The following is a 24,662-nucleotide window of genomic DNA, read 5'->3' as shown; positions in this document are numbered from 1 at the left end:
TTAGTTGCCGTTCTAGTGCACTAATGGCTTTGTACGATGATTTAATAAAATTTTGTAAAGTGCTTTGGCTTCCTCGCTGCTGAGAGGGTCTATTAAAAATGTAAGGGTCTTATCGGTATGTATACGCTCAGTCTGGAAGATTAGAAATCAGAGTTCCAGCAATGCTGCCCTGAAACTGAAAAGGACAAAAACCTTATATTCAGATTCTTTCAGTGTTAAGCACCTGAGGAGCAGCTTTTCCCAGTCACCAATTTTAAAGTACAGATTAGGCATGTATCCTTGTCTCAGAGCACAAATAACTTAACAGTGGGGACTCACTCCAGTGGAGTCACTCCAGTCTAAGCCTACTGAAATCAATGGGCTTAGACTGGAATAACTGTTTAGGATTGCACTGTAAAGCACCAATTAAAGCTATCCCACATCTGGGTGCCTCTGCAACAAATGGTCTGTCAATGGAATACGATAGGAAATGGGCAGAGCTGTATGCTGTTGCAGTGCACACACCCCATCCAGAGGTAAATGCATTAAAACTACTCAGCAAGCATTATGAATTCACACACGCCAGGATTTTCTAAATGTGCTACCTAATCCCTAAGATCATAACAGGCTCAAGAGTTACTACAGACCTACCACTGCTGGGTGGCATTCTGCACCAAGGCTTTGCAGGATTCTGTCAGAGAGTCTGCTCCTTCTCTAGGGAGGCTTGCAGGCTAACTTTCCTAGATGCTCAGTTCCCTCCTAGGGACAGCCCCCCTGCAGCAGCCCTGCTGCCGTTTCTCTCAGCAGCAGAGCTTGCCCTTGTCTGCTGTCACATGGGGAGGGGGTGTGTTAGCAGCCGCTTGGAGACGGCGAGGGGGAGCAGCCCGAGCAGGGCTGCAGCTGCCTCAGAAGCAGCAGCGCCAGCACAAGGCAGGGAGCTGTCCTCCCCTGCCTGCCTGCCTCTCGGCACTTGTTCTCCGCAGCCGCAACTTCGGGGGAGTCAAAGGGTTTCCTTCTGGCCTGACGCACGGACTGGGATGCACCTGATTCCAGGCGGCGGGGAAGGAATCACTCGCGCGGCGGAAGAGAGGCTGTGGTCACTCGACTGAGCCACAGGCGCGCCTGCTGGGCAGAGACCCCTCTGCGCTCAGGAAAACCAAGGCCGGTGACGCTGGCGGGGCTCGCCGGCGAGGCAGAGGGGCCGAGAGGAGCATGGGGCCCCGAGCGATTGCCCTGGGGGCGAGGCAGAGGAGCCGGGGGCAAGGGGGGCGGCTGATCTCCCTCTGGTTGTGCTTCTTATGCACGGCGGGGGGCTGCTCGGGACAGGTGTATAATCTCAGCCTGGCGGTGGACGAGGGGCTGCCGGCAGATACTCTGGTGGGGGACATTAGCGCAGGGCTTCCCCCCGGCGGAGCGCACCCCGGCGGCTTCTTTCTCTCGGAAGGAAGCGGCGAGTCGGCGGTGCTGGCGGATTTCCACGTGCAGACAGACACCGGCATCATCCGCACAGCCCGGCCGCTGGACCGAGAGCTCCGGGCGCGCTACAGCTTCGTGGCGGCCACGCTGCAGGGGGAGATGGTCCAGGTGGAGATCGCCGTGGCAGACGTGAACGACCACGCGCCGCACTTCCCCCGGGACTCGGTGCGCCTCGCCGTCTCCGAGCTCAGTCCGCCCGGCAGCGTCTTCCGCCTGCCGGCAGCCCGCGACCCGGACGCGGGCAGTTTTGGCACGCAGGGCTACTCCTTGGTGCCGGAGGAGCCGGGCGCGACAGCGGGCGGGGAGCCCGAGGGAGGCCCCCTGTTCCAACTGCGCTACGGGACGCCCCCAGACACCCTGGACCTGGCGCTGCTGCGACGGCTGGACCGGGAGCGGGCGGACACGCACCGGCTCCGGGTGGAGGCTTGGGACGGCGGGAGCCCTCGGCGGAGCGGCCGCCTGCGGGTGGAGATCCAGGTGCTGGACGAGAACGACAACGCGCCGGCCTTCGAGCAGAGCGAGTACCGCGCCCGCGTGCGGGAGGACGCGCCGGCGGGCAGCTCAGTGTGCCGCCTGGTGGCCACCGACCCGGACCTGGGCGCCAACGGCGAGGTGCGCTACAGCCTCAGCCGCCGCCAGGGCGACCCTTCGGCCGCCTCTTACTTCGAGGTGGACGCGCGCACCGGGCTGCTGCGCCTGCTGCGCCCGCTCGACCGCGAGGCCCGCGCGCTCCACCGCCTGGCCGTGGAGGCCCGCGACGGCGGCGCCCAGCCTGAAGCAGCCACCGCCCTGGTCGCCGTCGAGGTGCTGGACGTGAACGACAACAGCCCCGCCATCCACCTGCTCTACCTCACCGAGGCCGGCGCCAGCGTCTCCGAGGGGGCTCGGCCCGGCGACTACGTGGCCCGCGTGTCGGTCTCGGACCCCGACGGCGCGGGCGAGACCGGTGGCGGAGTGGCGCTGAGCCTGCAGGGCGGGGACGGCGCCTTCTCGCTGCGGCCCTCGGGCGACGACGGCGGCGGCGTCTTCTTCCTGTGCGTGGAGGGCCCCCTGGACAGGGAGAGCCGCGACGCCTACGAGCTCCGCCTGGTGGCCGTCGACGCGGGCTCGCCGCCCCTCTCCTCGCAGCGGGCGCTGCTGCTCCGCGTGGCCGACCTCAACGACCAGGCGCCCGCCTTCGCGCAGCCTCGCTACCGAGCCGCGGTCTCGGAGGCCGCTTCGCCGGGCACCGTCGTGCTGCTGCTCAGCGCCTCGGACGCCGACGCGCCCGGCTCCCCCAACGCCCAGGTGCGCTACAGCCTGGGGCCCCGCCAGGCGCAGGCCGCGCTCTTCCACCTCGACCCCCGCAGCGGCGTCCTCAGTGTCCGCGGCGGGCTGGACCACGAGCGCGAGGCCCGGCTGGAGCTGCTGGTGCTGGCCCGCGACTTGGGCGAGCCGCCCCTGTCCACCTCCTGCCTGGTGAGCGTCGACGTGGAGGACGCCAACGACCACGAGCCGGTCTTCCAGCAGCAGGTCTACAACGCCAGCCTGGCCGAGCACTCGAGGGCCGGCCTGTGTCTCCTGCAGGTAAGGGGGTGGGTGGGGGGAGCAGGGAGCTTCGGCTGCGGGGGGGGGGGGGGTTCAGGCGCCATCCTGGAAGGACGGGGCTCCTCTTTTGATACTTATGAACTGGGGGAATTTGGGCGGATGCAGCTTCTCAGAGCCAAGCTACAAGTGACGCCTGACACAGGTTGGAGGCTTGTCAGCTTCCCTCAACTTTTGATGGGAAATGTAGGCATCCTAGTCTGACAGTTTGGCTCCCCATTTAATTGAAGTTTACAGAAACCCGCACACGTGGGGGGGGGGGAGCGAGAGCCCAATGCCTGCAATCCCCTCCCAACTGCATGTTCTCCCTCCCATAGACTGTAGTTCTGTAAACTTCAATTAAATGGAGAGCCTAGCTGCAAGACCAGGATGCCTCCATTTCCCATCAAAACTTGAGGGAAGCTGACAAGTATCCAACCTGTGTCAGGCGTCACTTGTAGCTTGGCTCTCAGATCCCTGCAGCACTGTGCCCTGACAAGCAGGACCTGAGGAAATTGCTTCTTTTGATAATTTTACAACAGATAACAGCAACAATTCTGCATATATACCATCCTTCTGGAAAGAGTGGTGACAAAGTCTTATTATTATCCTCGCAATACAGCTGGGGCTGAGAGGAGTGGCTTACCCCTGCTGAGCTCATGGCAGGAGTGGGAGTCGAACCAGCAGAGTGCTGGCTCACAACACCTTGAAGACTTAACAAGATTTTATTCCCACGTGTTAAGTGCAGCCTGCTTCCTAAGTAAACATATATGTGAAAACAAACAGCAAGGGTCAAGGGACCATGTGATGCAGAGAGTACAGGGAAAAGAGAATTAAGTTAAATGAAAATTTCTTTAGCTTCTGATTTTTTTTTTTGCTGCAATGAGCCAACACTACAGTCTTGCTGATCATCATATGCAGGGGTGATCCACATGCTGGAAATGTGGGTCATCCTTATCCATGGGAGCCAGTCATAGACCATTACGTAGAAGTTTAATCTTTTTCTGCATGGCACTGCAGGCCTGTGTTTTTGGTTGCTTGCAGTCACATGTGTTATGTGTTAGTTGTTACATGCTGTTGGCTGTTGTAGGTAGGAAGCCAACCTGTGCAGCAATGTCAGGTAGCCAGTAGGTGACTGATAGCCTAGAACAGTTGAAGTGGTGAAGTCACTGAAGAGTGATGTGTTTTGGCATGACAGCTGTTTGACACATCATGGGCAAGTGGTGAAGTGGCAGCTGACCATTTCCTGGAAACCATACCCCCCCCCCCTCTCACTAGAAGCTGTGAACAGAGCAATACCACAGACTTTTGGCATATTGGAGTATTCAAGTCACTGCCCTCTCCACACTCACTCTGTAGCTACTTATTTACATCAGCTGTTTGTGACTCTTGAGATTTCAAATGAGAAAAAACAATTTCATAAGAACACCTAGCCTTTTAATATTTAAGCTTCAAGCTTTCCTGGATGAAGCAAATTGTTTAGATCCTTTCCTGTCTGATTTTAGGCTAGTTAAGGGAACAAAACAGCCTTGGTCACTCTGGTGGGTGACCTGCCCTGCGAGATGGGCAGAGAGAGTGCAACTCTCTTGATTCTCCTGCATCTCTCAGTGGCTTTTGATCCCGTTGATCATGGCACCCTTCTTGACCCCCTTTACAGGCTGAATTGGGAGGTGCCATTCCATGGTGGTTCTGGTTCTGCTTGGAGGGTAGGTTTCAGAAGGTGGTGCTGGAGAAATACTGCTCAGCCCCTTGGCCTTTGCCCTGTGGGGTCCCACAAGGCTCCATCTTATCTCTATGCTCTTTAACATCTACATGAAACTGCTGGATGAGGCTGCCCCGAGATTTGGACTGGGTTGTCACCAATGTGTGAATGATGCTCAGTTCTGTCTTATGCTTCTGGCTGATTCCTGGTGAGGCTGTAGAAACCCTGAACCAGTGCCTGGAGGCAGATTTGGAGTGGATGTGGGCTAATAAACTGAAGCTTAATCCTGACAAGATGGAAGCGCTACTGATGAGAGAAGGTGTGACCCAGGATTGAAGGTGTCACCCATTCTGGATAGAGTTGCACTCCCATTGAAGGAATAGATATGTAGTTTGGTGGTCTCGGATCCTGGTCTACTGCTGGATAAGCAGGTGGCAGCTATGGCAAGGAATGCCTCTTGCCAGCTTTGTCTGATTAGCCATCTGCAGCCTTTCCTGTGCAGGAAAGAGCTGGTCACTGTAGTACATGGCCTGGTTACATCTAGATTAGATTACTGCAATGCGGTCTATGTGGGGCTGCCCTTGAAAAGTGTTCGGAATGTCAGTTGGTGCAGAATCCTGCAGCCAGGCTGTTGACTGGAGCGGGTCGCAGAGAACATACCACTCCAGTCGTGGCTCCCAGTCTGTTCAAGGTCACAGTTCAAGATGCCGGTGATGACGTTTAAAGCCCTGTTTGGTTTGGGACCAACATACCTGAAGGACTGTCTACTTTGTTATGAACCTGCCCAATCACTGCTGTCTTCTTCGAAGGCTCTGCTTCAGGTGGGGCCGGCTTCCACCCACCTGGGAGATGGTCTTCTCTGTAAAGGAACCAAAACTCTGGAATTCACGGTCAGTCCCGTTTTGTTGCTCTTTTCTGCCAGCAGGCAGGCTTTTCTGTTTCTCTTGGTGTTTCCTCAGTTATCCCTCCTCCCTCCCCAATGTTTTAACTGTTGTTTTTATCTTCTGTATATATTTTAAATCCTGGTTTTAAATTGTTTTTAGATGTATTTATATATTTGTTTTAATAGCTTTTATGATGCGCTTTTCATTTGTATATTTTAATTTGTTAGCTGCCTTGTTGAGAGCAGAAAGGCAGGGTGAAGGAAAGGAAAGAAAGAAAAAAGAAAGATGTGAGTGGAGGCAGGAACAGAAGTAGAATTCAGAAAGTAAGAGCTTATATTGTGTTGCATTTGTGATATCTGAATAGCCTGTTCCATTGGTAAGTTACTTTTCTAAGATGGTTTGGGAGGAAGAATTAGCTGCTCCATGTTTTCCAGGAAGCAGGGGGGTTCTTGCAAATTTAGGGGATGGGGAGGTAATGGAATGGGGCTGCTGTGATGGTATTTTGACTCCTTTACCATTTTTAAATATGTGAGTATTCCCAAAACTATGACACAACCCTTTCCACTTTTCAAGACCACAGTTGTTCACTTGCACCGGCATTTTAGGTTTAAGCTGCTGAAATGGAACCCTTTGAACATGAACCAGAGCCCAGGTAGTACACCTCTTCCCTACTGCATGCCTCATAAACTCTGTGGCTGCTGGCCATGCACAGTCTTATGTGTGTGGGGAGGAGCATTACTAGCCCATAGATAGATTGATATATTCCTTCTGTAGTCTTTTTCAAAGTAATACTCTATGCTGTTATGTCAAATAATAGAAATTTAGATGGGCTGGTAGGCAAGGAACTCCCTGGACAATTCTAGATTTTTAGGTGTGGCAAAGGTGTTTGCTGTCATAAAATCATAGAGTTAGAGTACAGACCTTCTAGTCCAATGCCTGCTCAATGCAGGAACAGCCTAAAGCATCCCTGACAAATGCTCGTCCACCTTCTTGAATACTGCCAATGAGGGGGAATCCACCACATCCCTAGGCAGCTCCACTACTGGATTACTCTTAACATGAAGAAGTTTTTCCTAATGTCTAGCTGGCATCTTCCTTCCTGTAGTTTAAACCCATTGTTTTGCGTCCTATCCTCTGTTGCCAACAAGAACAGCTCCCTTCCTTTTAAATACTCAAAGAGAGAAATCATGTCTCCCCTCAACCTCCTCCTCGCCAAACTGAACATTCCCAGGTCCCCCAGTCTTTCCTCATAGGTCAGGCCCCTCATCATCCTGGTTGCTCGCTTCTGCACACGTTCCAATTTGTCCATATTCTTTTTGAAATCAGGCCTCCAGAACTGCATACAATACTCAATGTGGGGCCTGACCAAGGCAGTATATAGTGGGACCATGACATCCTGTAACACTTATCCATGTTAAATCACATCTTATTCAAATCTGGCCACTTTTCCAGTGCATTCAAATATTATCGAATTCTATCCCTGTCTTCAAGGATGTTCGCTGCCCCTCCCAGTTTGGTGTCACCTGCAAATTTAGTGAGTAATCCCTTTATACCCTCATCTAGATCATTTATAAAAATAGCAAAAAGCATTTAATAAAAATATCAAAAATCTAATCTATGTAACTATGTAATCTATTAAACTTTATACCGGTGTTTTTAATTTATATGTTTTTATATATTTTAGTCATTTTCAAAGATTTGATATATATTTATTTCTGTTGTTTCAACCTCCTTGGTTACCCTTGGTTTGCAGGGTTGTTGTTTTTCACTGGCCGTTTCTTGTCCTTACATGCTGATAGTTTGAGCCTGCATGAGTGTCTTTTAGGAGAGCCCACCCTTCACTCTCTCATTTCCCTTCCAGCATTCTTTTCCATGGAATAACTCTCATCATATCCCTACATTGATTAAAATTTGCTCTACTAAAATCTAACTTGCATGTTTGGCTACAAACTCCCTTGGTACCCCACAGCAAAAGGAATTCTAGGAGGACATGATCACTTCTCCTTAAGGTTCCCACCATCTTTATCCCAGCAATCAACTCTTTGTTATTGGTTAATATCAAGTCCCCTCGTCTCTTCCTCCACCATTAGAGAAAGAAGTTGTCAGCCAGGCAGATCAGGAAGTTGTGTGACCCAGGACACGTAGCAGAAGTGGTCTCCCAGCATGCATCAGGGAAGCTGAAGTCTCCCATAACTGCAAGGTCATGTTTCTTGGATATGCTCCTAAGCTGCTTATGGAGGGCAGAATCCACCTCATCTCCTTTGTCAGGCTCTCTGTAACAGACCCCCAACCACAATACTGCTCTGTCCTTCCCTCCCTTATTTTTACCCAGACACTTTCCACTGGGTTGTTACTCTCCTCCTCTGGTATTTCCTGACAATCACGCTCTTTCCTCATGTACAGTGCTGCTCCAACTCCTCTACAACACTTCGTGTTCTTCTTGAATAACTCCTATCCATCCATCCACTACTGGTTTCCAGTCATGAGAATCATCCCACCAAGTAAATGTAATGCCTATTAAGTCATATCTTTCCATCTGCACTAGTAGATCAGGTTCCTCTTTCTTATTGCTCAAGCTTTGGCCAGTTTGACCAGTTTCTGTACCATGCATCTGACGAAGAGAACTTGATTCTCGAAAGCTTATGCTACAATAAAATTGGTTAGTCTTAAAGGTGCTACTGGACTCCTTTTGCTTTGGCCATTGATATATTGGCACTGGAAGCCTTGCAGCATCCCCCCTCTTTGACCTGGCCTTCCTAGGTAGGCCTCTGCTATTTGCTCTCCTTCTCTGAAATTCTTATGTTCTCCTGCAATGTCAGTTTAAAGCAATCTCCCCAGGTCTCTTCCAAAAGCATTCTCCCTTGTTCTTGATTGGTGGAGTTGAAGCAGGCCATTTTCAAGAAAACTTTTGCCATGATCCCAGAAACCAAATCAATCCTGCTGGCACTATGAACGCAGCCATGATCACCTTCATAATATTCTGTTCCCATTGCGTTCCTCTTCCTCTGACTGGCAGGATCTAAAAGAGTACCACCCGTGCCCCCATTCCTTTCACTGGCCTCCCGAGGACTGCATAGTCAGCCCTTATACACTCTGTGGTGTTCACGGACGTGTCATTTGTTCCTACATGGACCATCACAAATGGGCAATGGTCTGTTGGTTTGACTAGCTTGGCCATCGGTTCTGTGACATCTTTGATCTTTCCCCCTGCAAGAAACACACCTCTTGGGCCATGGGGTCAGGCCTGGACATTCCATATCCCTCAGCAGAGAGTCACCAGTCACCAAGACTTTTCTTTTTAATGCTGTTTGCTTCTAGCCCCGTGGTGCCCTACTCTTTCTTTCTGGTCCTTGTTGTTGTGCATCTGCCAGTGATTCTGCCATGTTAGCCAGGGCCTAGAGTTGATTTCTCGTCTCCAGTGGCACCGAGTGCCTTCTTGCTCTGCTCCTGGTTCATGCTGTTGGTCTCTGAGGAGGTTCATTAGGAAAATACTCTGATATATTGTCCCTTGCACCGCTCCCCCCATCCCTCTGCAGGGCCTGAAGACTTTTGTTGATGACCTCCTCTCCTCCTCTGATTTCTTGAAGGCTACCAATCCATCCCTCCTCTCACTTTTTCTTCTACTAACACTGTCAGCTTGCACTTATGGCAAGTGAAGCCCTTCTTGTTCTCCGGGAGGAAGACAAACATAGCACACCCCTGGCAGGTAACTGGAAATGGCCCTACAGTAGCCATCAGCTTCTTCCCAAAAAGAAGTCTGCTTATGACTACTGTACGAAATAGATTTTCTCCTTGGAATCGAGTTTCTGTTAGGAACGGTGTCCCAGAAAACTGACCTAATGTCTCTGGAGAGCAAAAAAGTCTCTATATAAAAGAAAGTAGGGAAGAATCTTACATGGCCCCCAGGCTTGATCCCCTAAAAACCACATGCCAAGAGCCCACTCCTGTCCTCCTTCTCCCAGCCCAGCTGATATAGGTCTCCCCGCCCCTGCCAACAGGAAGTCTTTACATTTCAAAGGCTCACCGCCCCTGCCTGATAATAGCAGAGGGTGTGGTAGCTATCACTTGCCGGCAGACAGGCCCTCCTCAATTAGCCAACCTACACACAGGGAGAAACAAGGAGAAAACGTCTCCCTTGCAAGCTAAGCTCACCACTCACTTTCAGGCCAAAAGTGCCCGCGCATGTGCTCAGCTGACACACTGTCCGGTGAAATACTTTCTGCCATTGGCCTCATGTATAAAGAGGGTTGAAGGGTAAACATTTGTACAGTTGGTGTTAAAGAATTTATTGCTACTGTTTTTTTTTCTAGTGTTAGCAGCTTCAGTGGTATCACGTCTCTTTAGTTGTGCAAGACTTTTGCAAGTATTTCTGTGAGCATCCTTTAATCTCCCATTATTTCTGACAGGCAGATTCTTCTCCAGAACAGCTGTCTGGGTTGTGAATGGCGAGAAGGTAGATCACAGGGCACTTGATAAGTAACGTGTCTAAAAACTGAATGGAGCAGGTATACTTCATTGGATAGACTCCAGACAAGTGGAGTTATTACCACAGCAAGGAGGCTGGCCAGGAATGCACTTTAAAGGGAGTATTTAATCAGTAGAAGAAAGCTGCAGTTGTGAGTGGAAGGTCTGAGTAATTTCAATGAGCATAGCCACATGCTCTCTAGTTTTATATATCTTGAGTGGTCCAGATATTAACTGCGTATGTACTGACAGATATGCAGCAACTCAGTTATTGAGGTTTATAATTGGCCCTAGAGCTCTGGCGTGATGCTGATTGTAAAACTAATTTTCTCTTAATATATTAATCTTGAGTTCTCTTGATAGATTGCCTCATGTATATTCTAGTGCACTGCCTTTAAGCCAATAGCTGTATGTTAATGGCTAATATGACAATGGTCTGTCTAGCCTTTGCATGAAAATATGCATGAAAGGAGATTTTATGATCACTTTTGTGTTGCTGTTATTGTTGGAAATTGTTCTTCATGTTAACTAAATCTACCACGTTGACTTACATCTTGCTTCTTATCCAGTCCTCAGCAGAACTGGTGAGCAAGAATGGTGCTTTATGTTGTCTGAAAATTGTCGACACGTTGCTGTTCTGCTAAGCAAAGTTTGAAGCTTTTCTCCAGCCACTTAAGTTGGAGGAAGGCTCCTTCAGCTGAAGGAATTTCTTCCACCTGAAGTGGGATACCCACATTGTCCTTTTATCTGTTTTCTGCTTAACCTCATGTAGTTCTGTTAGCATTTAGGACTTGTTTTATCTCTCTCGTAGGGATTTCTACAACTTACTGCCTTTGTATTAAAGCGTCGCTGTCCTTTGTATGATGTGCCAGTTTTCTTTCCAAAGATCAGCAGTGGACAACACGTGTCTGCTGTGCTGCACAGTATCCAGCATACTGAGCTTCTTTGCTCTGACCCTGAGCTGTTTTCTCACTGGTTTTACAGAGCCAATAAATAAATACCTTGGATTGTGATGCTGCTTGTTTTGCATGACAGTGACATTGCAGAACTCTGCAAAGTATAATTTAATAGACCCAGCTTGATGGTTTGTTTGAATGAAATTAACTTTGTTAAAATCTGGCGTTTTAGGAGTGCAGCTTCACATCGTTGGCACGTAACTGAAACTAGAGCAACTGAAATAAAGAATGAGAGAAGCTGGGTAGTCTCCTCTTGCGCACCATTTGTTAGAGCAGTGTTTACTTGCATCATATATCAGTTAGACAAGAGTCTTGTTTCAGTGCGATACAAGTGTTTTTTTTCTCGCAGCATTTTGTTTCTTTGCCCCTGGAAATGTAGCGACAATAAATTTTGATGATAGTTCGTGATTATGAATTAATCGCTCTATGTGGTTTTCTTTGATAACACAGCTGTCTCTCTTCCCCTTTGCCCACTTGTATTCACTACATTGCTGAAATGCCAGGTGTCCAGGGTTGCCAGCCTCCAGGTAGTGGCTGGAGATCTCCCGGAATTACAGTTGGTCTCCAGGCCACAAAGATCAGTTCACCTGGAGAAAATGGCTACTTTGGGGGGTGGACTCTATGGAATTATACCATGCCAAGGTCCTTTCCCTCTCCAAACCCCACTTTCTCCAGGTTTCTCCAGGTTTCATTCCCCAGATCTCCAGGAATTTCCCAACTTGGAGCTGGCAACCCTACAGGTGTCACATGTGGGTCTTGGCAGGAGAGTATTGAAGTGGTTTGAGTCCTGTTTAGTGGACTGGCTGTACAGGGTGAGGAGTGAGAACCGTGGGATTTGGTATGGGAATTGCCTCAGGGCTTGGTACTCGCACCCATGCTGCTTCAACTTCTGTGTCAGACCCCTTTACTGAAATCAAATGCCGCTTGGCAGCTGGGTGTCGTCAATATGCTGAATGCTTGGTCAGGTGGCCAAGGGAGAATGAACTGAATTCCTTCTGCTGAATATGGCTTGGGAGCTGGTGCATTACTTGCAAGCGGGTGATCTAATCCACGTTTTGAGAGTTGATTATGGTGACATGCTCTACGTGGGGCTGCACTTGAAGATAGTTTGGAATTGTTAGCTGGTGCAAAATGCACCAGCCCATTTGCTATTTGGGTCCTTATTGCTCCCATCCCAAAATCTCCTTAGTGAGAGCTTTGATGCAGGGGGAGAGAGTATTCTCTTTTCCCAGGAGGAAGGAGAGAGACGAATAGCAAAAGGCCGGGTTTTGTCATTTTCCCATGCATAGCAAAGGTGCATGTGTGCACCTCCTTTTCCTTTGCAGGCAAGAGAGTAGTGGCTGCACTAGGTTTAAAGGAAGGTTAAGCAGCACTAGAAAAGAGGCAGAGAACTATTTTTAATTGAGCGGAGAATGACTGGTCACTCCTGAGAGGCCTTCTGCCCACTTCTGCTATAATGGGGTTGATAGGATGTTATTAAAGAGCTCAGTGCTATAAAGAGTTCCAGTGTTACACAGTTTATTATGCCTTTATGATGCTGTTTCTGTCCAAAGAATACATTTTCTTTTGTTTGCTGCGAAATTTGTTTTCTAAGCCATTTTCACACTGCTTACCGGCCAGGGAACATCGTGCCGAGCTCCCGGAATGACAGCGTTTTCCTGGCATGATTTTGTGCAAGAACCGTTCTCATGCAAAATTGCACCAGGAAGACGCTGTCGTTCTGGGAGCTCGGCGCAATGTTCCCTGGCCGGTAAACAGTGTGAAAACGGCCCCAGTTTCATTTTTTTCTTATTTATGAGATTGCTAAACTTAAGACACTGAGGCAGCATGAGATGCAGCTTTTCCTCAAGTATTGGGTGTATTGCTAGGTTATGATGATGAATTTTTGTCATTTTCTCAGCTTAGGTCTAGATATGATTTGTCGACTTTTGCCGAATGGCAATATTTACTACTACAACATTTACTGGTATCCTAGTACTGCTTTGCAGCATTGAGTGTTTCAGAGTCTCTCTCACTTTTGGCAACTCTAATTGAATCTATGCCAAAAAAAGGAAACCTACAATATTTTGTTTATAAATATTTGAAACCAGTTAATAAATATGCAGAAACTTAGGAACAAATGGAATAAGATCGCCCAATTTTGGGATAAGGCTTTAATGCTATGCCTGTTACTTCCATGGGTCTTAAGCTGCAACTTACTCAGCAAAACATGATGTCTAGAGTATACTTGGCACCACAGGGCTTTTCTAGTAAAGGACTACAGTGTCTAATTGCTGGCGCTGTAGTTTACAGGATGCATCTCTTAAGCACATGCTCTGGCTCTGTCCAGTTATTCAACATCTTGGGGAGGAAGTTATTACTCATATTAATGTTGTATTAGAATACCCATTGATCTTTGAAGATGTTTATGTACTTTTAAATACCTAGCTGTATCCTGGACTCTATCGGATGGTCGACAAAAATGGACTTCTGTTTCTTTACTGTAGCTGAAAGACTTATATTACAACATTGGAGAGAAAAATGCCCACCTCCCATAATTCAATGGATAGAAAACCTTAAAACTTTATCTATATTCAGACATATGGCATTTAGAGGACAGCTGTGGATGGATTTATTTTTAGATATCTAGAAATATGGTGCTTATGGGTAAATTTCTCACGATTGTTGTCATATGTTTATTTCTATTGCATATGAGGCATATTTTTGATTTATTTAAAAAATTAAACATTGGGTGTATTTGCATATTAAAGCAGCGTGGTTAGAATTGCTCTCTTAGTTTTCTCATGTAACTCAGTAGGGCTTGCTTCCAGGAAAGCGCCCTTAGTATTTGCAACCTAAGACATTAATCCATTTAATTTTTTTCCAGTCGCTAAAGCAGCATTCTAGAAGTGTTATGGATTGAGGTATTTTTGAAGTGAATGTTGCTTTATATGGGGGTGTCACAATCCAGGCCACCCTACCCCTGGAAGGGGGAGGGTGTAGCATTGATACAGCCCTAAGGAGGGCAGCTGACCAGGGGCAGAACGGGGAGGAGAGCCAGGCGGGGCGGCAGCAGCAAGGGAGGACCAGCCAGATGGATGGCCCACCAGTAATAACTCCCTGTGGAGCAAAGGACTCCTCTGGTGTAAAGGCTTTCTTGAGGGAGAGAGTGGGGGGGGGGCTGTGAGCAGGGAGTCCTGAGCCTTTGCAGAGCAGGAGGGACCCCAGTGCCTGCTCAAGTTTCAGAGATTGGTGGCTTGGCCCCAAGGGCAGCCAGGAAGAACTTTCCACACCTGATCTAGGCAGATGGGCTGCACTTTGGCTTAATCCTGCAGAAAGTTCAGGGGCCGGGGCAGGAACTTGAAGACCTAGAGAAAAGACCCTACCAGGGCAAGCAGCCCTAGCAGTCAGGTATAAACAGGTGGTGGAGAAGAGAGATGAGCTGGCGGGGCCACAGAGTGGTGGTTAGCCCCTGGAACTGGCAGTGTAAAGCACCTAAGCTATTAAATTGTAAGCTTTGTAGTTCTGGTGTGTTGCCTCATTCTTGACAACATGGAGAAAAGATGTCCCCTCCCCATATACTGGGGTCTTCCCATGGGTTTTTAAAAAGCAACCAAACCAGAGGCAGAAAATTAGTTTTAAACATCTCCACACCTGTCTCTTTAATTGCAACATTCTTTGCAATGTGTTTTAGTCTTGTGCTTTAAAATTCCATTTCATAATATTGCAGTCTCTATATACCAACTGTATCACAGTGCTTGTGTCAGCATTTTTCTGGCAATCGGTTTTTAAAATGAGGCTAGTAATAACAGTTAAGTTCCTGTGGCCTGCCCTTGCTAGAAATTAGTTAGAAGGGGAGAGTAATTCAGGTGCAGCTGAAATAAAGCAGTGGCTGTTGTATTTTCTGTCGTATTTTGTACGGCACTATCAATATACTCTGTGCTTTACTGAGTTTCGTAAGAAAAGATGGAGCCCTACCCACAGAATTGCCTTAATCTAGCTGTGTTGCACGCACTAGTCACATGTAACAAATAGTGGCCCAGGTTTCTCCCCATTCACATTAAAAGATGGTGTCCAGCTATGTCAATAGGCCTTGGATGTATACCTTCACACAGTTTATTTTAATTTTTGTAACTATGATGTTAGGTGGAACTGGGTACCTCATTTCCCCATGTGGACTCAAAGCAACTTACATCATTCTCTTCTATTTTATCCCCACAACAACCCTGTGTGGTAGGTTAGGCTAAGAGAGTGTGACTGGCCCAAGCCAGCAAGCTTCCATGGTATAGGGCCACACACCACCACCACTATTTTAAAGCCTCAAATGGGCAATTAAAAATGCCACAAGGGCTCAGACACCTGCAGCATGATGGACCGAGGCACTCTTGTCCCCCTCCCACGCCTTCTCAAGCGCCAAAATGGCTGGGGGTGGAGGTTAATCCTTTATCCAGTGCAAGCATACATTTGCAAAGTGGTATGAATAAATCTGGTGGGAGAGATTCATGGGATGTGAAATATCCTGGCAGCCCTTAGTAATAATTTTATAGCTTCTTGGAGCTTAACATAACATAGATGTGCAATAATATTTTTTATTGAACTTCTTAAATATTGGATTTAAACTCTTGTCAGTACCTTAAGAAGGTAGAGATAGAAATAATAGATTGTTCTCTCCTTCTAGAGTTATTTTCCCTTCGTTTTTCCAGTAGTTTTAAAATACAGACTGTTGTGGACTGCTTTATTCCTTCACAGAATTCCACTGAATCAGTCTGGTGCCACAAAACCATTACACTCTACATTAATAATGTTCATCTGATTAGCTGCAAAATACTTATTCCCTGCAAAATCTGGTATAAATCCTCGCCCCCAGAAGAAGCCATTGATTTCATTGGGGATGGGGGAAGCGCTTTGCTGATTGTTCATTCCGTGCTGTGCTGCTCGATGCCCTAATTTACATTTACTGAATTCCCTGGTCCATGACTTGAATTAAAGTCCAATCAGTTGGCTGCGGCAATATGACCTTCACAGGTCATTTTGTTTTCTGCTTACAAGCCAATCTTTTCATATCACTATAGTACTGATAAACACACATTTTTTTGAAGTGCCATGAAAAAACAGCCAAATATGTCTCATTAGAATATTTTTCCTGAGGTTAAAATGCCTTTCAGATTTAAATAAATATTCTAAGCTTACACTGTTACCTTTTGCAAATTTTTGTGTGTGTTTGCAATTGCTTTGGGCTCATCATTTCAGCTTAGGGATGCTTACACTTGGACTAGTAGTGACTCTTAAACTTTTCAGGAGTTTGCAGTTGTGGCACCCACCCGCACAGGAGGGGAGATAGTGTTACCCATTATTCTCCTGGGTACATAATGGTTGCTGTTTTGTATAAATAGGGCAATGCATGTATTGTTCAGCTTGAGCCCATACTCAGAAACAATCTGGGCTTCCCTGATCCTGTGTAACAAGGCTGAAAAATGTGTCCATTGTCCTGTTCACAGGTAACGGTGACCATGCATGGACAGTGTGGACTCCCTTTTACTTATGACTTGAGCATCAACATGGTCACAATTGAAAGAAACAATTTCTTAATGAAATAAACAGTTGATTAAGCTGGTTTGTTTTGTTTTAGACATGTTTTCTAAGAAATATAGTGAATTTACAACAAAGTAGTGGCAGTATCATTATAGGTACAATGTAATGGTCAGTTTAAAAGTAGTACGCTCCTGCCACTGATCCTTCTGGCCTGTAAATAAAACCTGTACTGTAGTTTCATTTACAGATATGTCCTAGAAAGGAGTCTTTGGTGAGACATTTACAAGCCGCTGTCCACCAAAACTGGGCATATGTAGAATGTACATTTAGGCATATGCTTGTATTATATTTATATTTAATATTATCTGTTTCTAATAGTAATGCTGAAAAATTTGCAACCTGGAATGTTGAAGAAGCCAAAATAGATACATGCTAGTTATACACTCTGGTTCTCCATTGATCCACAGTCTGGGTAAGATTTGCGTCTCTTCCCCATGAAGGTTTTTAACATCAGTATGATATCTACTAATAGTCCTCTTTGGGACTATTAGGTTTGGGTTTCTTTCCTCGGCATGTTTTTCCCAAACCTGCTTTTTATTACCACCTCTTTTGAAAGTGTGCCAAAGTGTGTTCTTGTGCTGTCTGAATGGGAAGGTGTGTGTTTTCAAAGCTCCCACCTCACATCAGTACTACTTTCCTTCCTCGTGGCGGCCATTTTGCCTGAAGCTTTGCTGTTTTGAGCCCCACCCCTTTGTTGATTTGGCTTGTTTTCTAACTAAAAGCTTTATAAAAAGCCCTCCTGTGGCACTGTGGGGAGAATGGCAGCCATGAGGAACTGATGGTGGGAAAGTGCGCAGAAAAGTCCTGTGTGAAAGCTCCGTTGCTGCTGTCGTGTCTTTGCAGTTTGCACCACTGATTAGGGCAACATGAAGAATCCTTTTGTTGTGTGGAAGTAGCCTTTTGTTTTGTTTTAATGAGCAGCAACATTTATTCAACATTTTGTAATAGTGTAGGTCTGATATGAGAATGTGACTGGCCTGCAGAACTCTGCGTCCTCTCCTGTTTCCTGCCTTCTCTAACTCACACCAGTTCTGTTCTCCAATTCAATAAATGCACGCACATTTCAGACAACGGGGTAGATCCTACCCCATTCTACTGGTTCCCTGAACAATGTTATTTATTTCTTTACAATTTATTTATACTTCACCTTTCCTTTTGAGTCAGGTTTGAAGCTTTCCTCCTTTTTAAGGAGTCTTCCTTCAAATTAAGTGGCTCTGCTGTTGGAGGAAGAGCCTCTTACGATGGAGGAAGACTCCTTTGGCTGGAGGAAGACTGCTTGGAGAATGGTTGGATCTGCCCTGGCAGATAGAATGTAGCAATATAAATAGGAAAAATAGTCCACATTTCATATTTCACAGCAGTAGATAAAAACTAAGTATGAAAAAATTAACAGGAGTGAACCAGGACAAGGGGCAGTAACAAAATAACTAATGCCAATGACTCCTCCCTTCAGTTATTTTCCTGATGTCAAAAGTCTAAGCCAGATATTCATCTGACAGTGTTTAGGATTCTTAACTAGGGTTTAATCTTGGCACAGAATCCTAGTTAGTTAGGGTTGTCAGGTCCCTATACCCTCCTGGTAGCAGGAGGGGTCTAGTACTTACCATGAGGATCTTCCTTGCGCATGTGCAGAGAGTGCGTACTCCCGGCAAAGGTGCAATAATGTCACTTCTGGAATTGATGTCATCTCACTAGCAATGGGCATTGCGTGGGGCCAGTTCAGCCTATTTGGGGCAAAATTTTGACCCCTGTGAACAGTGAGAGCTTACCTGCTACTGACATGATGATGCCACTTGAGGAAGTGACATCATCACACCCTGCCAGGAGTGTGCCCACTGTGCGTTGCTGTGGAGGGTTTTTTTGGCTTCCCAGGCCTGTTTCCCGTGCCTTTCCCCCCTGCTGGCCAGGTGAGAAGTGGTGGGGAGCGATGGCTGGTTGGTGCTGTTGTCTTGAATTTGTACCTTGTTTTTATTGTATGAGCTTGATTTGAAAGGTTTTTTTTAATATTGCAGGTTTCCTCAACAGTCATTGCAGTATTCGTAGGTGGGAGACAACTTCTGTACAGAACAATACAGGCTGATTTGTTATTTTTTTCCCAGTCTAGGATTTGGTCATTCTTGTGCTGCCCGTCTTAGCCCTCTTCAGTCTCATGTGGAATAGTCTGATAAAATGACTTTGCTAGTTATAATTTGCATTTGTTAAACTACTCCAGTGATGTGATATTTCTTCTTCTCAATAACAGAGTGAAAAGTAATGTGTTTATCTTGTGCCAGTAACTGCCCATTCTAATGAAGCATGTGTTGATATGACTGATTAGGGTTAGGGATGAAGACAGCTATAAAACATACGGTATGGTGCATGGATTTAAGTAATTGGTTTAATTCACTGTAAGGATCATAAGCTCTGTGACAGAACTGAGGCACTGCAGAGATTACAACAGAAATGCTACTGAAGCTGACCTAGCATGTAAGATCAGGCCTGGAAAAAATATTTCACATTCCAAGGAACTGGTATCATACTGTACTTCTAAGGAGTCAGGTCTGGACGTCGTCTTTTAAACAATAATTTGTAGGTACCAACATAATTTTTTTTCAGTCTGGGCAGCTAGGAACATGGACTTTTTCCAGGGCTGCGCAGAGATGACAAGAGTGCCCAAATTTAAGTGGTTTGGTCAGTCCAAGGGCAGTAATCTTAGCAGATTAAAGGATGTAACAGTGTTTAGGGATGTGTCTCGTGCAAGTATTTCATGATACATTTTATAGCTTCGGACAGTATCCATTTAAACAGTATTAAAAAAGGGATATTTAGGTTAGATCAAGAACTTTTTCCTGTTACAATGACTCCTCACGTAGTGGAAAGGAAACCTTCAATACAGCCCATTCTTTTTTTCATGGAAAAGATACAATTGTTTTCTCTAATATCTTATTTTTTAAATTTTGGAATGAATTGTTTTATGAGTAGAATTTATATTATGTATGCGAAGGAAATTTGTACTGATAGCGCTGATGAAGCTTATGGCTGAGCTGTTCAACTATGGTGTGAAAGCAGGCAAAGGAATCTCTTTCCAACGTTAAGGTGAACTGCTCTCGTTCTATGGACTTTTGCCAGCGCTGTTTGAGCCGCTTAGATCTTTCAGAAAAGCAGGACAGTTAGAAGGATCTAAGGGGGGGGGATGGCTGTGGGAAAGCTGGAGTCAGTTAGGGATGCACGGGGGTTTTTTTCTGGGAAAAGAGGTGGTGGAACTCAGTGGGTTGCCCTCAGAGAAAATGGTCGCATGGCTGGTGGCCCCACCCCCTGATCTCCAGACAGAGGGGAGTTTAGATTGACCTCTGTGCCGCTTGGCGGTGCGGAGGTCAATCTAAACTCCCCTCTGTCTGGAGATCAGGGGGCGGGGCCACCAGCCATGTGACCATTTTCAAGAGGTTCCGGAACTCCGTTCCACCACGTTCCCCCTGAAAAAAAGCCCTGGGGATGCAGCAGGCTAAGGGAAAGGGGAACCTTTGGAAATGAGTGGTGGGAATGGTCCAGAGGAGTAAAGGAGGACCGGAAGGAGGGGTGTGAGAGGAGAACACAAACTGACAAATTGAGGGAAGGAGAAAGTGATCAGAGAGAATTGCACATAACCGAGAGCTGCACAAGTGAGGAACTTTTTTAGGAGATGGGTTTGTTTAAAATAAATACAAGAAAATAAATATTCACTTAACATTTAAGATTTGATACTCATTTCCTGAAAAGAATCGTGCTCTGTGAGTCTAGATACGTGTTTGTGTATTTATCTGTGCCTGTGTACACACACACATCTACTTCAGGAGTCATTTAGAAAAACATTGAATTGGGAGTGAGTAGGCATTGGGGCTGTGTGTTTTTATTTGTCTTTTTTGGTATCAGAGTGGTCAACTGCAGAGTCAGCACACACTATACAGCATAGGAGCTTTGCTACCTTTTGTACTTTTTGTTTCAAGAAATGGTTTTGAGCTCCTCAGCAAGTCCCCCTTTTGTGAGGCATATTTGAAAATGCACTTCTCATTCTGAGGGGGGGAGGCCATGTTAACATGGGTGATTTCCACCACTGCCAATCAGTCAAGGAGGCAGGCCCTAATATCAACCTGCTTGTCTCCAGTAGTGTCTCTGTGTGTGGGGGGGGGGGTCACCCTACCCTTCAGTTCATTGCCTGCTTAGCAGCTTCCCCAGCAGCTCTGGGCAGCGCATGCAGGTGAGAACGTGGGCAGAGTGCTCATAAGCGGATGGGGAAAGGGTGCTCTGACAAGCAGCAAGGTAGGTACGTGGGGGCGGAGTTGGCAGTAGTGGGCCCTGCTAGAAGCCCTGGGCTATGGCAGCTGCTCCACCTCAAGGTACGCTGTTGCTAGCCCTGAACAAAAGTAACAACAGCCCTGCAGCCTTAACATTGCCACAATAGAGGCAAAGGCAATAATGGGACATACCCAGCCATGGATTGTTTTCTCTCCAGAGATTCTCTTTGCTCTCAGAGGCAGGAAGGTGGGATCAGCCTTTCCCCTCGGACAAGCCGCCACAGTGCCACCATGGTTATCCAGTAGGAGGTGCAAGCTGGGGTGGGGGGGATGTGGTGCAGGATGTCAAGGCCGAATGTCAGCATGGCCAAGATGGGGAGGAAGGGGGTCTGTTTGGGCAGGAAGGCCCCTGCAGCAAAGGAGGGCAGAACAGTGCTGGATTGCCAACGGTGTCTGTCACGGGCCAACTCGGCATGTCTCCAGGGATGCAGGAGGCCCTCACGAGCTCAGGGGCTTCACAGGACTTTGGTGACTGCCCTCACCTACAAGTAGCCAGTTGGCTCTGGAGAGCAAGGGGGAGGAAAGGACGCTGCTGCTGGCAGGTGCAGCACCAGCATCCTCTAGAGGGCGCCGCTGGGACAGATCTCATCCTTGTGTTCCTCCTTCTCCGTCTTCTGGTAGAAAATGCCAAGAGTGGCTCCCTAGGCTCAAATCAGGCACTGGGCCAGGCAACCCCCTACAGCAGCACAATTCTGTGCCACTATACAGCCCTCCAAAAAGGAATAGGATGGCTAGAAGTGGAACACTTGTCTTTCTGGCCCTTTTTGGGCAGTGAGGAGGGGAAAATTTCAGTGGAAGAGATGGTGATTTTCGAGCAACACCTGCTAATGTGATTCCAGAGCCTTCAGCCAAGGCCTCTTGTGAACTGTGCTGCTGAACACACTAGTTTGATGTTAGAGGTCAGTCCCAAGGCTAAGACTCCCTCCTCCAAAAGAAATCCTCCCTCAGATTTAAAATAAAATAAGATAAAGGGGCAGTGGTCTCCTGCCCTCTCAAACAAACCTACTTTTCCCCAGCAGGCCCTCACCTAAGTGGAGGCTGTGCTGGAGGCCTTGTGCCTAGCAGTGCCATGGATCTCTTACAGTTTCCACTGACATAAGCACCTATTCTGGGCCTTTTTTCTGGAGTCCTCGTGGTTATGGACGGTGAGAGACTACAAGATCTATCAACTGTAAGTCTAAATCCATTAGGGAGTCCTACAGGTTTATGATTTTTAGGTCAAGGACTCAGCAAGCTTACCCCCAATGGCCAGGGCTTCCATCTTTCAGACACACAAGTTGTTATGGGCCGTATTTCTGTGTCTGCCCTGTTGTGGCCTACCGCATCCTGTACCTTAAATGTTGACATGCTGACTAATTGTACAATACAAGGCCAGGAAAATTCTCCCAAGGATACCAGGTATATCTACAGTACTACACATCTCTTTCCTTTGCCTCACAACACACTCTGACAAATTAGAACTGGCACTACCATTGGTTCAGGCAGGATGCTAGAAGGACCAGGACCAGGTTAGACCCTCTATTTAAAGGCTACTAAAACACCTACACTAGCCCAGCATGCTTCAGCTGTATTTCACTTTATCTTGGGTCCACTTCTGTAATTCCCTCCATCTCTGACACAATCCTGAATAGACAGAACATTTGAGGCCAGCCAAGTTCAGGTACACAATAAGATTCACTGGCCATTTTAGAGGTTGTGGGATTACCATATCCTGGCTTCCAGGAAGGTACCAATGCATTTTAATTGCTATTCAATTAATCAGTCAATCAACATTAAATAAAAATTTTTAGTATAAATTTGTTTTATATATACAATACAATCACATTATACTACAATTTTTGCATATTACAGTGAGTTGAGAGGATCATAAACAACTGTCTATCATTATATTACAGTACTCACAATGCAGTCCTAAGAAGAGTTACTCCAGTCTAAGCTCACTGAAACAATGGGTTTAGACTGGAGTAGCTCTTTTTAGGATTGTACTGTCAATGAGTTAGATTATAAATAGATTAAGATGGGTAGCCGTGTTAGTCTGCCTGTAGCAGTGGAAAAGAGCAAGAGTCCAGTAGCACCTATAATACTAACAAAATTAGTGGTAGGGTATGAGCTTTCATGAGCCACAGCTTGTTCTTCACGAAAGCTCATACCCTACAATTAAGATTATCAATAATTATCCATGCAAAGGTTAATTTAACATTACTCAGGGAGTACTCAGTTTACTCAGGGAGACAAGCTGACAGCAAAAGATGGTAATACAGCAATTATATAATTCCCACTTTTCTCATCTCAAACATGATAGTTTTAAATTATACCTATATGCCTTATCTCAACACATAACCTTTTTCTGCTACATGTTGCCCCCTGCTAATGCGGGTAGCCTCCTCTACCCAAAACTATTGAACTTATAACCAATGAACATTTTATTGCATTAGCTCAGAAGATAATAGAACGTTTGAAATTTGCTATGTAAATCTTGTGAGTGAGGATTTATTTATTTGCATCATTTATACTCCACCTTTCCCCCCAATGGGAACCTAAAGCAGCTTACATCATTCTCTCCTCCATTTTATCCTCACAACAGCCCTGTGAGGTAGGTTAGGCTGAGAGTGTGTGACTGGCCCAAGGACACCCAGCAAGTTTCCATAGCGGAGAAGGGATTTGAATTTGGGATTCCCTAGTCTGACACTTTATCCACTGTACCACACTGGTATATTATTTTGAGCTTATCCATGTAATTTTTTTCTTTTTAATGTAGTGACATGGTGATGATGTGAATACTAGGTATTACTTTTGATGATCTAGAATCGGAAAACCCCTACAATTTTGGGGGTACTGAATGCAGTTCTTTCAGTGTTTTATCCGCTTACTCCATGAGCCCAGACTCCCCATGTTTCTCATTTTGTATCATGTAACTTGAGATTTGCGTTATAGCCACTTCTGTATGTAACCATACATTCACTGTATAGTTGTTGTAATAGTTTGTGGAGGTGAACTTGTGTTTATACTGCCGTTGGCATATCTCATCTGAGTGCTATTTTCAACCCCCCCCCCCATTAAATCTAAAATACTAAAACTATTTTTTTAAAAGATTCAGGATAATTTAATTTTTTTATTCCATTGAAGTGGGCTCGGGGAAAAAAATTAAAAACATAAAATGAAACCTGATATTATTTATTACTGCTGTCTCTTTTCAGAGGACAAATGCTTTACAATTTTATTAGATATTTAGGGGTTTTAAATGATGGAGCAGAACCATACAGTAATTCACAAGCTTTCTTTTTCTACCATGGAAACAGAGTTGGTAACACCTGGATTTGAAGAGTGAGTGCCTAAGATGATCGTTTTAATGTCAATTAAATACTTTGCTGATTATGTGTGCCTTGATTTATGGCTGAAAAATACAGTTTGAAGAGAAGTGGGAAGAAAAAGTTGGTAAGGTAAGAGGAAGTACAACCAGTGATGAATATTCTGTTGTTAGTGAAAAAAACCAAGTATCTGGGAAGACTGGAATCTTGTCATTTGAATTCCTAATTGATGCTGATAGTATTTGAAAGCTTGTTTTTCTGCATTATCACATCACACACACCTGAGACAAAGCAGCCAATCAATTGTTTGTGTTGTTTTCAACTTTTTGTAATATGAGCTTGCTGTAGTTTGTATCTTTGGTGCTCAGGTTCAGCGTGGAGATGTCAGTGAATGGTATGAAGAAAATGTATAGTTCCTTGCACTAATGGGAGAGATGGTGGGTCTCAAA

The 24,662-nt window shown here is 46.3% G+C and overlaps 1 protein-coding gene across 1 annotated transcript in view; it reads left to right on the top strand.

Moving 5' to 3' along the window:
• Window positions 1-1,191: 1,191 nt before the first annotated feature.
• The window catches only part of DCHS2 (dachsous cadherin-related 2), a 138,015-nt gene continuing 114,544 nt past the window's right edge, over window positions 1,192-24,662 (top strand). The window contains exon 1 of the mRNA XM_054989645.1: window positions 1,192-3,021. Coding sequence (XP_054845620.1) covers window positions 1,192-3,021 — 1,830 coding nt within the window. The remainder of the gene's footprint in view (window positions 3,022-24,662) is intronic.

This window comes from Eublepharis macularius, chromosome 10 (genome assembly GCF_028583425.1).
Source record: "Eublepharis macularius isolate TG4126 chromosome 10, MPM_Emac_v1.0, whole genome shotgun sequence".
Classification (NCBI taxonomy): Eukaryota; Metazoa; Chordata; class Lepidosauria; order Squamata; family Eublepharidae; genus Eublepharis; species Eublepharis macularius.
This window is presented reverse-complemented; position numbering and strand designations above follow the sequence as displayed.